The sequence below is a fragment of the Chaetodon auriga genome, chromosome 21, assembly GCF_051107435.1.
Source record: "Chaetodon auriga isolate fChaAug3 chromosome 21, fChaAug3.hap1, whole genome shotgun sequence".
NCBI classification, from domain to species: domain Eukaryota; kingdom Metazoa; phylum Chordata; class Actinopteri; order Chaetodontiformes; family Chaetodontidae; genus Chaetodon; species Chaetodon auriga.
The window spans coordinates 12,049,300-12,065,340 of record NC_135094.1 but is presented as its reverse complement, the minus strand read 5'-3'; the positions used below and the strand labels follow the sequence as shown (position 1 = coordinate 12,065,340).

General features: G+C 41.1%; 1 protein-coding gene across 1 annotated transcript in view; it reads left to right on the top strand.

Annotated features, from left to right (window-relative positions):
* cntnap2a (contactin associated protein 2a) overlaps window positions 1-16,041 on the top strand; it is a 296,814-nt gene that overhangs the window by 186,525 nt on the left and 94,248 nt on the right. The window contains exons 11-15 of the mRNA XM_076761762.1: window positions 3,034-3,196; window positions 7,952-8,058; window positions 10,525-10,644; window positions 11,634-11,749; window positions 13,185-13,269. Coding sequence (XP_076617877.1) covers window positions 3,034-3,196; window positions 7,952-8,058; window positions 10,525-10,644; window positions 11,634-11,749; window positions 13,185-13,269 — 591 coding nt within the window. The remainder of the gene's footprint in view (window positions 1-3,033; window positions 3,197-7,951; window positions 8,059-10,524; window positions 10,645-11,633; window positions 11,750-13,184; window positions 13,270-16,041) is intronic.

The following is a 16,041-nucleotide window of genomic DNA, read 5'->3' as shown; positions in this document are numbered from 1 at the left end:
CAACTGTGTTGTCGAGTTGCATCCACAGAATATTTGTTTAATTTTTACATCTGAGCATTTTGTCTGATTTCCAGCCGGGCTCATCTGAAAGCAGAAACATCCCCCTCAATGTGTTGGGATGCGGAAACAAGTGTTTTGTAGCCTGAGAGCCAGTCGTGCTAGTCAAATGATGCTCAGCTCACAGAGAGCTGATGCTGGTCTTCCTGTGTGTATTGTAAGAGAGGCTCTTTGGGCACAACAGGGGGGCTGTGATAGAGTGCCAGCAAACCTGTGGGGGATTATTGCCGCTGTTCCAGATCCTGAGGGCTTATGGGAGATAGAGTTTTTGTTTATACTATGAATTAAAGCCACACAGCAACGTTGTACTCAGGAAAACAAAATTAAATATGGTCACACACTCCTCTCTGAGATTGAAGCTATGGGTGACTCTGATAGCTTGGGGATGTGCAGATGTATGACCGCATCTATGCTCTGTTTGCCAAGTGTTTGTCTCAGTCTGACTCCGACCCATTAATCTTGGTCTCTACGGTTACAACGTTCTGGATGATACAATGATACATTTTTGAAAGGCATGAAAGATGAAATGCATCTTCATGGGGAGATGAAAATGTTCATAGGAAGGACATGTTAAGATTAGTCACTGGTGGTCATGGCTTGAGAATGACAAGACGGAAAAAAAAAAACAATTTAAAGCGTGGCTATTGTCAGGATGCATTTCCTCTTACTCTTCCTTCTCGCTCTGTTTAGCCAGTTCATATTCATTTAATATGCAAATTAGTATCGTGCAACGTACAGATTAACATTTGTCTAGTGTTAAGAAAAGTGACACCAGGGAGCTACCCTGTACAGCTGCTAATTTCTCTGTGGGGATGCAGGAGGTTAAGTGGTTACATCAAAGTACTTTTAATAGTGGATTGGAGATCGAGGTGAGGGATTACATAGTTGTTAAGTTTCTTATCTAGATCACAGGCATTATCACAGTTTATTTTCCTTCCTGTATTATTCAGTGATGGACTTTTAATCCAAAGCTGCTTTCATCAAGTGAAACATACCAGTTTAAGTATGAATCTAACATTTTCAGTTGCATGTCTCTCCATAGAAAATGAGCAGTATAAGGGCTAAAGACAGGTGACACCCAACAAACAAGGATATTTTGGTATAGTTAAATTGGGTAAATACCCCATCGGTGGTTTAGATAGAATAACAGAGCAACCAACCCCCTGCTAGCTTTCACAGCCTACATCCATCCACCCATCCATCGTTCCATGCATTGCACCGTTCTGCCAAACTGTCAGGAAGGTAGCATTTCCTTTGCATTCATATGCTATCCACGGGACACAAACTGCTGCCAGCCAGCTGCAGTCTGCTCCGCTTCCCATCTTCTCCCTTTCCACCTCTCCCTCTCTCCTTTCTCTGTCTGTCTCCCACTCCTCTGGAAAGACAGCAGACAGGTGTGGCAGGAGAAGAGGCAGATGGCAAGGATGACAGGAGAAACTTTGGGGGGAGGGAAATGAAAGCATGTGAAGAAAGGGATGAATCCCCCACAAACAAACACCCGCACATATTTTACTTTTCTGCTGCTTTATTTGATGCCGTGTCAGGCAGTCAATTACATTGGTGCACACAGTGCATATGCCCTCTATAATAAGCCTTTTTGATGCTTTGGCCTTGAGGCTAATAGGCATGCTGGAGAGTGTGACAGCTTATAACATCACCATGATGGAGATGTCATTGAGCAGCAGTGTTTTATGACTGACCTGTGTGCTTGTGGCAAAGATTGAATTCCAGGCTCTTATTTCCAATATCTGACAGTGCATGTACACTGTAATAACACCTTTATGTCCACACGCATACTTTATGCATGTACCCATATAAACTCTGTACACAGGTGCATGAAGACAGATTGTGCATGTAGAGTACACACACGCCCACCATATATCCATGGACTCGCATTTGTGCAAAAGATTTAGCATGCACACACGCACACACACACACCTACACACACACACACACACACACACACACACACACACACTTTTGTCCTAGCCTTGTCCCCATTTCAGTCAAGGCCCAGTGCTACCTCTGGATGGGCCATTGACTCTTGTATCTCATAAAGGCACTGTATATAGTAAAACCTATATGTCCTCTAGTGTATTGCAGCCTTAGCACTGGTATTAAGGCTAATGGGCCTTGTGGATAAGCTCTAAAACAAAAGGCCTGATGAAGGTTCATGGCTTCAAAAAGTGACAATAACCAGGCACTGGCCAGGCCCGTTGTTCCTCGTCAAGGATGATGTCTGCTTCTACAGGAGGTCTTCTCTTCATGATGTGTTTTAAATCATTGACCAAAGGAATCCATCTTTTCTTGGTTATTGTCATCTTCCGACACTCTTTCATTCTGTTGTTCAAACACAAGCTGCTGAGCAGAATGTTGTTGGTAACACTAACACGCTATGGAAAGGGTAAGGTACATGAATTGTCATGAATTTATGCATGAAAGGAATGAATTCATTTAAGCAGTGCTTCATGAACTATCTCATGCATGAGCACAAGAACAATATGTGAATTAATGCAACAACTAAAGTATTTCAATCATCATGATGTCCAATGTTCAGGTCTTTTTTCATAGATAAGTCTGCCATTAAAAAGTCAGGCCAAAAAAAGTGACCGGTCACAGCAGTGCACATGTATTCTGTTATATGCAAGTGTTCATTAATCATGATTAATTGATCATTACTTTTTCATTACCAACATGTTTGTGGCCCTTCAAAAAACTGTGACCAGGTTCGTCAATAACACTGATAAATAAGCACGAGATTCTGTTAATTCTTGTACATGCCTGAGGGTTCATGATGTACTACATAATTAATGCATTGTCTTGTATGAATTAATGATAGCTGATGTACCTTTACCATAAAGTGTTACTGCTCCTTCTCAAATTCTGCTCAGCGTTCAGTTTATTCACGTCCAACTCTCTGTGATTTGTTTTAGTAAAAGAATACATAATAAAGTTTGTTTCTTTTGCTGGTTTCAGGCTATTTTCTCCAGACGCTGTTCCCGCCCTCCCAGCGTTCCTTCCAGGGCTGCATGCAAGCAATCTTGGTGGATGACCAACCAGCTGATTTGCATGCAGTGGAAAAAGGCACTGTGGGGGCTTTTGAGAATGTGAGCCTAGACATGTGTGCAATCATAGACAGGTAAGACTGATAATTCCTGCATGCATGCACATCCACACAATCATTCATGAATGAAAATACACATTCAGTCATATGCAAATCACTAGAACAATGTGTCATAAATCAAATGGTATTAAATTGTAAGAGTCATATAAATAGAGTCTGTGAATGCTTATGCTGAGATGTATGACTCAGGGCTGTGGTTGCTGTGTGTGTAACTGCACAAGAATATGTTCGTGTGGCTGGTTTTTGTGTGCTTGTCATGCTGATAAATGGATATAATTGATGGGGTAGATTTACAGCACAAGCGCATATGTGCAAATAGCACATTTTTTTGTTTTTAAACTGAAATAAATGAGTAGGTTTCATCCTTGGAAAACACTGTATGATCTTAATCAAACATCAAAAATGAGTCACGCATTTCTCTTTTTCATTGCCAAGTATAACAGAGCTTGAGATTCTGCACAGCACGTCCCAGTGTTGGCGCACTGGAGGCATTCATTACAACTTGTTGACATTTCAATTTATTTCCTTGTCATAGACTAGACAAACACATTGGGTCGGATTTACCATATATGGAATCATCCATGCCCTGAGCTCAATTTGAATGCTTTTTTTTTTTTTAAGATAAATCGGATGCCTGTTAAACTTTGCGGACTGGTCTAATCTTCAGGGATTAAGTCTAGTCTTGTGATAAATAGGAGCAGTGGTTTTCTGTCATGCAAAGGACATAAAGATTTCAATGATCATTAGAAATTGTTTGGATTGCACCAGAAAGATTGGGAAGCTACAATTAGGAGTTGACCTTGTGCTGATTGGAACAGCATTTTCCCTGAACTGAGCGATTTGTTTTCAGGTCAGGTTTGTCGATAACACTTACATTCATCAATATCCTTGCCCAGAGTAGTAGACACCAGCTGCCACTGCTTGATTTAGCTCAATTTTGTCCTTACTTCAATAGAGGTCTGACTTGCAGGGACACCACAACACAGACCATGTCCACACTAATGCAGAAAGACACAATTAAAAAGCTGCACCCCTTGTGCTACGGCTGTGTCCTTGCAGCAGCAGCATGGGTTCGATTCCAGCCTGTGGCGGCTGCGAGTCATCCCCTCTGCACACTTTCCACCCTGTCCTTTCCTCTCTCAATAAAGGCAAAAGCCAAAAAAAAGGTTAGAAGTTCTACCTTATGCAGGACTAATGCTGTTAATCATAATACCTGGGCAACTGCATTGAGATCTTTGGTCAAATCATTATTTTATACTCCTGATGCCATCTGATACAGATGACAATACAGAAAATGAGTGAGCACACAAAGTGTTGGGGACGATTAAAAGTTTGCCTTTTAATGTGGAAATACTTTGGCCACTTTGGGGCTGCAGAAACGAGCTGTGAACACAGCATATCGTCATGTTTTTAATTGGTATACTACACATGTCAGCATAGAGTTGCTTACTTTACACATCCCGCAGACACAGAGCAACATTAGCATTCATTTGGAGTTTCTGTCCATCTGACAAATGCATGTCCAAAATTAAGCTCTGTATTCAGTTTCCACTAACTCCTGATCGAAATATCTGGAGCTGCTAAATGCTCCACTATGTTTGGCTGCCCTGGGCAGGTAGTACACAGTGGGGTTTTAGAGCTTTCTCGCTGAAAACAGCTGCCTGCTGTGGCCAATAACAATGCTATTAGAACAGTGAGTGAACCAAAACAGTGAAGTTGTAGCCCACAAAAACCAAAACAAGAGGCTGAAAGGCACCTTAGAGCTGAAGGAAACGTCTCTGTGATCGAACCCTTCCACATTAAATATGTTCATTTGATCCACTGCTTATAGCTGTTTTAGCAAAAATATGTTAGCATTTTTTGATAACAAAAGCTTTGTTTAACGGAAAACATTATGGTGGAAAATTATGAAAAAAAAGTTTTATTTCAGACTGATTTACACTGACTTTTTTCAACTTGTATTTTAATAAAGCCCTCAGTTTTCATGCCTGTGTTTAATTTGTGGAACTGCTTCTATTACCATTTGTTTTCCTTTTGCAATGCTAGTATGATGTAATGTAGGATGAAATTATTATTATTGCAGATTGTGGTACATTAGCACTGCTGATAGTTACTAGCAACAGGCTGACTGTGGTCAGCTTTTTAGAATGTGAAGGTACTCAGATGTCCACAACAGATTCCTGTCTTTGCTGCTTGTAGTATTGCCCATCTCTATTACTTCAAATGTTGTGTATCAGCCGTGCAGTGCAAAGGTGGGCCCTGTCCTGCCATGGAAGATGAATGGGTGCAGTGTTACCATCTAACTAATCAGAATGTCTTTGAAGGCAGTTCAATAGCCCTGTCTGACCTCCTTTTGATCAATGCCGTTCCACTGTGGGATTCTGTTTAGGCTGAGGTGGTGGAAGGAGCAAAACACACACACACGCACAGACGCGCACGCATACACATTCCCTCAGACACACTCTCGCGCTGACACACACAATGCTGTGTACATGCAAATTCCAATATTCCACAAAGTCAGTGTCATTCTATAAGGGTACCACAACAACACACGCAGTGGCACATGAAAGCATACACACTCTCTCGAGGTGCCTCATTCTCTTCATGGATTTTCCTTTTTTCTCACATGAAACCCAGAGCAGATATAGTCACTGTACTTCTGTGCCTTACTTCATTGGGCTTGCTGAGCAGAAACTCTTTTATGATTGTCAGTGCTCATCAATTGCTTGGCACTTGTTAGCTTGCTGAAGCTACATGCATCTTGACATCAGACACATTAGACTTTTTTTTTTTTTTCATTTGGAGTACATGCAACAGCATGTTGAGAAAGTCGAGGTTTAAAATGAATTGAATACCAATGGGTGGGCTCAGTGCTCAGTGTTGCCCAAAGCATCTTTTTCTGCACTAGTCAACACAGTCAAAGCCAAGATCCTTGGAGGTGGATGATTATTTTGTAAATGGTAATTTTTCCACCTGTATTTTTCTTCGTTTCTCCCTCATTCTACACATACATTACTGCTTACTTGCATGCACACACAGAGTACACATACAGAGCAGTACATTCAGAAAACACACACACACACACACATTTAATATCTTACCAGGTGAAAAATATTATACTTGAATTATACTTTTTGAAGAATGTACTAAGTACACTTCGTACTATTATTGTTGCTGTCAAGTATTCTTAAGTGTACGTGAGTACCACTTGAGTAAGACTTGAGTATACTTGCAGTTTGCTAAATTGACACAAGTTTTTACTGTAAGTGTACTGAAGTACACCAGTGAAAATCATGATTAATGACCATTAAAAAAAGACACTTGCAGTACACTGTATTGCATCACAAATGTGTTGGAAATATACCTAAATATACTTCAAATGAATACACTGAATACAATTAAGCACGCTGATACTGTATTACAAAGTACTTGAAAATAAGTACACTGAATTACTATTAAATTTATTTAGAATTTAGTACACTTTTTAAAAGTACCCTTAAGTACAATTTCTACGACACTTACAGTAAAGTACACTTTTTATAAGTACTTTGAAATACCACTTTAAGTGTTGCAGTATTAGTATATTCATTTTTAATACATTTAAGTAGTACTTAATGACATTTAAAAGTACACTTTTAAAAAGTATGTCAAATATACTTTAAAATAAGCATAAAAAGTGTTCTTATAAGTGTACTTCTACACTTACATTATATTTCTAATACACTGAAGTATACTGCTTTTTGACCTGGGTTTGCTGCCTCATTATGTATTTTCTTATCTCTTGAGAAGGTCAGAAAAGCATACCTCATCCACACATATAAATACACAAATGTAAGTGGATGTGAGTCCTGATGCACAGAGACATAAAGGAAATATCATCGTGTATGATGTGAACAAGTCCACAGTTTCCTGTCAGCTTTGTATTTCCTGGTGGTGTAACCACAGTGATCGTCTCGTCTCCCTCTGGGGATGGACCATCTCTGTTCCGGACTCCCTGCATTACTAAAAAACTCAGCATTTTAAAGGACCCCTGCAGCTCGTATGAGTCAGTGTTTGTTTTTCCTCCAGCTGGCTTTCCTCTTAACATCACTTTGATTCATTCAAAATAAGCAGACTCAGATATTTTAATCACATAACATGTGTGCGAGTATGTGTGTAGAAAACCCAGCTCTGACACTACAGCGCCTCGGGACCCATCCCCGACGGACCTGCAGACGGATCAAACCAGAAAACTTTGGTGTAGTCCAGGATTTCAGTTGGCTTTCAAATTTTGACAAGAAGAACAAAGATGTCTTAACTGCTCTGTACTTAATGCTGTGTTGGCAGATAACATTTTTAATTTGTACTACCGGTTTTGATCTTCTGCAATAAACCCAAATTCTGCACATGACCCTTAAATTGTGTTTCAGTGACTGCAGACAATCTGTTGTCACACAATGTCTTAAGTATAAAAGAGTGATTTATTGCAGCCCATAATCGCTTCCTTCAATGCTCTTTGAAAAAGGTTGTCTAAAGGCACCGTTTGTGGATGTGAAACAGGCTGTGTGAGTATGAACAAAGGGTCTGTCACAATAACTAAAGGTGGTGGTGGTATATGATTGCACTCACTGTTTGGTATAGTATTTTTTTCAAGGTTTATATGTGTGTGTGTGTGTGTGTGTGTGTGTGTGTGTGTGTGTGTGTGTGTGTGTGTGAAAAATGTGATATGTGTCCATCCTTTTTTAAGGCGTTGCGTGTCTAAATGTACTCTCTCTCTCGTTCTCTGTCCAGGTGTATGCCTAATCACTGTGAACATGGCGGCCGGTGTAAACAGACGTGGGATAGTTTCAGCTGTACCTGTGATGGAACAGGCTACACCGGAGCCACCTGCCACACTTGTAAGTGTGTGAGTGTGTGTGTGCAGTTGTGTGTTCTTGCCCATCTGTTTTTAGCCTCCCTTAAACGCCACTGTGTGCTGTTCCTTGTGCGTTGTTTTGATTTGGCCTTCCTCTGTTCGCCTTTGAGTGATTAAGCTGTTTCTCCTTCCAAAGCTACAATCCTCAGCAGAGGGACAGATGAACTTTTGAAGTGTTCAGAGGCCAGGCTTTTCTGACTGCTTTGTGTGTTTTGTTCTGGTCTGAGAAGAAGCAACCCGACCGAAAGCACCAGCACAAAAAGAGAACAGAGTCAGAAAGAGAAAAGAGAAAAAGCCAAAGAGGGATTTTTTAAAGGCTTAAATATTTGAGAAGGCCATCCCTCCTGCCATATGCCAGAAACATTGTTCGCTTTTTAGAGAGGATGAGAGAGAAATGTTTTGGCAATATTATGTATGTTCAACCTAAAACAACAGATTCAACATAAATGAAGTGTGAGAAAATTAGACAGAGTGGGAAAAATGTTTTTCAGGATATAACATGAAAAAGGAAATAAAGAATAGACACTAACTATGGCCACCGAAATATGATAAAACCACAAGATGTATATAGCGATATCTCTGTGTGACCACATATCTCTGTCTATGTGTTCAGTAATGAGTTGCATCATGGGAACTGTAGGGGTTACAGGAGTTTTGCCTTACTTGGGACTAAATGTCAGGGTATCTCAACTTCTTCTGCATCAAATCAGACCTCTCTGTTTAAAATCTAATAACATATAATAATAGTTACATGAATTTTCAAGAACTGTTTCATTTACGAGGCAGACATGTCAAACATTTGCAGACTTTTCCCTGTCTTATATCACTGTAATGGTTCTATCTCTGAGGTTTGGACTGTTTTTCAGACAGATTTCAAGACAGATTTGCGTAATGAATTAATTTAAAAAAAAAAAAAAATCAACAGATTTGTCAGTAATGAAAATAATTGTTTATTGCACCACTTGGTTGAGTTACTTCAGTTCTGGTCAAGGTTGCAGTAAAACATACAGTGTTTACTGCATGTTTACTGTGTATTATATAGCATTTTTTTGCAGGTATATTGGCCTCCAGTGCAAAGTCTTAAAATTTATCAGTTGGCCTTTGAATCTTTCTGTTGTCTCCCACTGCTGTGAAGCAATGTAAGGAGAAATACAGGTTAGTCAACTTCATTGGATTATAGCTTTTGTACCAGGAGTGGTGCCTCAACAATGCTGCTGAGTTCTGTGCATATCCATGTGAGATAGTTCAGCGGGGTCAGTTCCTCACAATGCCGGTTTTGTTGAAGACCACGTCCTCTCAGCAAGCTGCTGCATCACTTAACTCCTGGATGAGCAGAGGGATATCAAAGAGAAAAATACCAATAATCAAGTAGTCAGAGGATGTAACAGAAGAGAGGAGAAAGATCAGAAAGCATTAAAGAGCTGAGACGAAGCAAACTGAGCAAGCGAAAACGCTGAGGTTTTTTTTTTTTCTTTTTAAACTCGGCGTTAAGCCTCTGAACAATCCTCAATCAAGAAACTTTCACCCCGAGTTGCTCTCTCACATTGCTCTTTGAAGTGTGATTCTTCCTCTCCTCCCCTCTCTGTCTGTCTGCGTGTAGATCAACACAAATATAACATCAATATGTTGTCAGATAGATTGCTAGAGTCTGTGGGACAAGACAGCACTTCTTGACAGGCGCTGAATGCAGACCGGCAACCACATGAAATTGCCCTCTGGAAGCAGGAAAAAAGAGAACAGCTTCAGACACTGATGTGCTATTTTAGATCCACTCTACAATTTAATTAATCTTTGGTCCATTACATAACCAAAATATACAAAGTGTGGAAACATATGGAGAAAAACAGAGGAACAGATGATCATTTTTATGGTCATACTTTGGGCAGCATATGGTATTAGTTTAATATTATGACTTACCCTGTGATTCCTAAGCCTATCCAAAAATAACTTTGAGTGGCTTACTGTAATGACCTCTTCTCTAGCCTGACCCACAAGACAGAAAATGAGAATGACTGCCATGCAAATCTCTGAACACTTTCATGTATTCCAGAGGATCAACCCCTCTGATTTTAGATTAAAAAAAGCATGGCCTTAACACTGCTACCACCCTCAGGCCAAGCTTTGGCTTTTGTAAAGCGCTTTTTGAAATCATTGTCACCAAATGTTCCAATGTCAGCATATATATCAACATGACACATTATAGATTAAGCAAGCTGATGTTGAAAGCAATGAGATGCATTAAGCAGTGCGCAACATCAAAGTCTTTGTAGGTTCCAAAGAAGGATTTTTACTATAAACTTCTAACATTTGTAGTTAGAGTTTGCTCTGAATCATGAATTTCGACAAAATCAATCTTTTTTCTCAGTGGTTATGGATTTTCCGTCTTGTTTCCTCCTCCTCCAACCGCTCATTTTTCCCCTACTTCTCTTTGTCCCTGCCTCACCCCCAGCTATCTATGAGCCATCATGTGAGGCCTATAAGCATTTGGGAAGGTCCTCTGATTCCTACTGGATCGATCCTGACGGCAGCGGACCCCTCGGCCCCTTCAAAGTCAACTGCAACATGACAGGTAGGTGTGTGTGTGTGTGTGTGTGTGTGTGTGTGTGTGTGTGTGCGTGCGCGCCTGTAATGTGTCTTCTGTGTCAGTACTTTCATCTGTGGTGCATTTATGTCCAAGCATGTGTGTGTGTGCGCACACACTTCCCTATTCTGCGTCGACCAAATGACCTGTGAGAGAAGGAAACTTCATCCCTCCTCATTCTTAACCTCAGACAGCAGCACTCTTAACCTGCTATACCTGGGGTTTCCATGGCAACACAGTCACAGCTACTGACATTTAACTCTGAAGGAGCAGCAACCACACATACACACACGCGCGAGCACAAATACATATGAAATGGACCTGTTATGCAAAAACGTAAGAGCGCTCCAACGGTCTTAGTGACACACACACACACACACACACACACACACACACACAGAGTGGAATAAGTAGATAGTCTGGAACAGCAGAGCACGTAGGCAGAGCAAAGGCGAGACTTTTAATGAAATGTCACTGCACTCCGCTGGCTAGCCCCTTAGTCACGCTGAATAGCACACTCACACACACCTCTGAAATGTTAAGAGTTTCTCTTTCTCCAACACGTACACACACACCTCAGAGACCCGAAATACACACACACATTCCCTGACTGACAGTGTGAATGAACAGGGAGATGTCTGAGTGACCGGCTCATGCTATAACAGCACAGAAGTGTCTATTAAACCCTGGAGTCTCATAGCTGTAACTTAGATTACACAGAAAGAACTTCACTGGCGTGACAGCTAAACTGCAGATTTCTGTGTGTGTGCGCGTCTGCGTACGTGTCTGCTTGCGTGCATGTGTGTGTGTGTGTGTGTGTGTCTATAGCATGTGGGTGAATCCGCTGTTTGTGCAAATGTTTGTCATTTGTGTAACCTGAATTGCACAAATAATTCACCACGTCGAACTGATTTTATTCTTGCAGTTTTAGAAGAAATCTTAACATGCGAGTGAGTTTAGCTTGTTTGTGTGTGTAGAGGACAAAGTGTGGACCACCGTTATGAACAACCTGCCGCCCAAAACTACAGTGACTGGCTCCAGTAGAGAGAGACGCACCGTCTTACAGGTTAACTACAGTGCCTCTATGGACCAGGTAGCACACACACACACACACACACACACACACACTAGCATACATTATGCATAGAAAGTCTTGTGCTGCTTAGTGTAACATTTCAGATGCATTTTGAAAAAGAAAAACAAACTAAAACATTTATATATACTGTATGCCAGCCGTCATGTGCTGTTATCCACAAAGTAAATATGATCTTACATGAAAGTACACTGGAATAAAACAAGATTTTTAAATATGTTACTCAATAAGTGCATATGACGAGGTGAAAAAAAAGGTTTTCGTGTATTTCACTTGTAGCCATCTTAGTTTCATGCTAAGAGGCTCCATATCTACACTCTTTTATGAAGTATGAAGACCACAGTGATTTTTCATGGATTTTTTTGCAAATAGAGTCAATGAACTGAAAGATATTTTGTCATATTTGCTACTTTTCTTACACTCCTTTGGTGTTGTCACTCAAAACTTACTGGAAAGAACCACACTGTAATAGACAAGTCAGTCTGAAACGTTCATGTGTGAATATTTGACAACTCAAAACATGAATAAAGGTGAACCAGATGTAAAACCAAGTACACCTAATTATTTGCCTCTTCATTGTTGATTTCAGTGGTATCTTTTTCAACGTCCTGGTTCGCAGGAATCTGACCAGGTTGTGTTTTGGTTTTCTATAACCTGAGCAAGTAATCAAGTGTAGCAATCAGATGGATCAGTGATGTATTCTGACATCCCTGCTTGTTATAGTTAATATGAGTGACTGTCTGCAGTCTTTATGAGCCTGGGTGAGGTGAGTCATGTCTCCCTGGATCATGTGATGCGTGTAATACACGGAATAACTGAAGTCTGTCACCACGGTAACATTTATGCTGCAAACTAATATGACCTCCATTACTGTTTTGACAAACCTCCGCCATCAGCAGCTTCATACACTCTCCAGCTTGTGACTCCAGTGAGGAACAGTGTAATTGAACCACATGCTGCAGCCACCTACTGATTCAGTCTTCATTCTTTCAAATGCGCAATGATAATCTCACATAATGAGTGTTTCTCCTCATGTCTCTACCACTTGTCTTCTGTGGTTTTGCTGCATACAAATCTATGTGGTGAGTGGTTTTAAACTGTTATTCTCAGTCAAAATCAAAACGAGTGTGTGAACAGGCTTCAACACTCCAGTGAGGAATGACAGCAGTTTTTACCTTCAGTGTGTACAAGACCAGTGAGTTTTCAGTGAGGTGACAGGCTTTGAGTGGCACATCCTTCTTGCAATTATGTTCCTTCTTAATTTATATGGATCACTTGTTCCATTTTAAGTTTCTCCAAATCACAGGGAGCTAAATTACAACATTAGAGTGCACTTTGCTTCATTTTCCTGCTCAATAATTTGTTTTTACACAAAATGAGCCTGTCTGCCTGAATAAGATAAAATGAAAATACATATCTGTGCTTGTGTTTCCAGGTGACAGCCATCACCACCAGTGCAGAATACTGTGAGCAGCAAATCGCCTACAGCTGTCGCATGTCCAGACTGCTCAACACTCCAGGTAAAAGCTGAGGATGGCATCTTTATTCACCACAGACTCAAACACAAGTACACGGCACTGGCACAGGCGGGATGTTCTTTTTGTCACACTGTCAGAATTTGATGGGAAATTCATATTAACAACAACACACTCTCCACATGTCCTGTCTGAGGATACAGACAGAGGGGAGACAATGTAATCAGTACAGCCATGACAAACCTGGAAAAAGTTGTGGTATTTGAAAGTTGCTGTTTCCAGGACTGGAAAATACACAAACTCAATACATTTTGGGAAAACTCAACATGTGGTTAAGTTATGATCTGAATCCTTGTGTTGTTTTAATTGAATAATTTAACCACTCACACAAAGTCACGTTGCCTGTGTGAGGTAACGTTCTTTCTACACTGGCTGGAGTTGTAGCCTGTCTGCTAAAGAAATGTAAATTTGCAGAGCAGAGAGAAAGGTGCAGATTTAATGATGCTGGCTTCACATGGACAAGAAGTAGGCGATTTGTAGGAGGATACGGTTGGAATGCCATCCTCCTTGTTAACCTCTCCATCAGCTTGTGGCAGAGAGAGTGCAGTAGCACAGCGGTTGTTTAGTTGAATATGTTAATCTGGTCTGCCTGACTCGTCGATCCTTTATCCGACTGAGGTTGGTGCGAGTAGAATCTCTGGCCCCAACCGTGACTCTGAAACACCAGTAGCCTGACTGGATCACCTATGATAATAATAACAACCTAACTGTGCTGTGTATTAATAACTCCACGGTGCTGTCTGTGGTGCTAAACTAGCAGACAGATTTCTTATTGAGCCTTTTTCACTCATTCTCATCAGTTTTCTCTCTGATCTACAGTGTTTTCTAAACTATATACTATCAATAATGTAGTCTATATTGTGCACTGTATGGAGTAATGTTACCTTCATAATCAAAGAAGCTACATGCAGTCACAGAAGAGCAAGTGGATCATAGACACTGCTGCCTGTAGTATTCCTGTAATATTACTGTGATCATGGGTTCAGGTTAGGGTAAGGGTTAGGTAAATGTGTGCTGGTTGGTGGTGTGGAGGTCGGGGGGTGCTCCCATTGGGCCATCCCCCCGTTAAAGATTAATAAATCACAATCAAGTATAACAGCATGCCTCAAAAAGACCAAGACCCAGGGTCTGCAAAATGTCCACTGTGTAGAAACCCATTTGACATATCAAACATGGAGGCGGAAGCAATAGCTAGCCACGCTAAAGGAAGCGCCAGGTGGCGGCTGCTGCTCCTGCTGCAATGGGAAAACACCTCCTGCCGTGCTTCTCTTTCATCTGCCACAAAGCAAACGTCCATTTCGGATGTTGAGTCCAAACACAAATGCTTAACTGCAGAGGTAAGGTGGCAGCAACAGCATGCTTCAGTCTCGCAAGCACCAGTGGATTGAGGACATCAGTGGGTTAGAAGAGGATAGAGGATTGTTGCTCTGGCCACTTGTCAAAAGCTACATGGAGATGGTAGGAACTGGTTAACTTTGCCATCCAAAGGTGAAGCCATTTGAGGAATTGAAGATCTGATCATCTCTTCACTGTGAAAGTAGGGGTATTGAACAGCATTGCAAGACAAATCTTCCCTTCCTCACCATGTATCATGCAGCCCCTGCTGCCCTTCCTCTCTATGGTACAAACTGGATAAAGGTAAGGATAAACATCTCAGTGGTGTCATTGTTAATATTGCATTTTTATACATTGCTGTCTATCAGGCACACACACCTAACGTGTGACTATTTTTTACTCATTTTCAATTCTCTGTTACTGGTTGATAAAATAAATGAATAAAGCTGTCATAAAAGGTGTCAGCAGTCAAAGTGAAAGCACTGTACATACCCTATCATCATGATCACCAAGAGTACAAGAGACAAGCTGCTGAAACAGGCTCCAGAGTATCACCAATTAGTGAGCAGCCAAAGACACATGGCTGGATCTAAGGAGCTACTTGTTGAGGCAGAGTGTGATCATGTCCTCTGAGGGATTAGGGAGTTTGGCGACTCAGCTGGTCTTCAGGCTAAATTCAAGGAATTTGACCCCAAAACAGATGGACTGATCGTTCTGTTGGATGACATGATTTTTTTTGGATTCCACTTGTCCTACCTCATAAACAGGTCAGCGTTAAGAGAGGGTTTTCTGTTAACAAAGAATTGACTGTGGAGAATCAGAAGGAGAAATCTCCAGTGGCTCACAAACTCATTGATGACTATGTCAGGTCTGCTGGGAGGCATAATGAAAGGAGAGATCACCAAGGAGCTGCTGCTTTTGGCTGCAGGAGCCAGGCAGAAGTACCGTGGCTACTTGGGTGAAGAGGAGAGAAAGAAAGCAACAAGCTGTTGAGAAAGACCCGAACAGATGAGCAGGATGATACGCAAGAGAAGAGCGCTAGAAATGGAGGCTGACATTTGAGCCCTTGGTAAATCGGAGGAAGAATATGCTGAGAAAGCAGCAGCTACAAGTAAACTGACCTTCATGAGGGAACTGCAAAAGTAAAGAAAGCATCCCTGCTGGAGATTGGAAAGCAGATTTATGAAAGGCTTACAGAATTCAACGGTGTGGATGTTGTTTTGGGGGGGGGGCATAGTGTATACCTCTAATGTCAACACAACTTTTTCATCTTACTTTTTATGGACGCAGAGATGTCACAGAATGTGTGGTCATAGAAATTTGCTCAATTCCACAGAGCTTTAAAGCTGTTCTGGTGGCTTTTTTGTGATCCAACACCTTGCTAACACACCCTGTGTTGCTTCTTCCCTTTAATTTGTCACC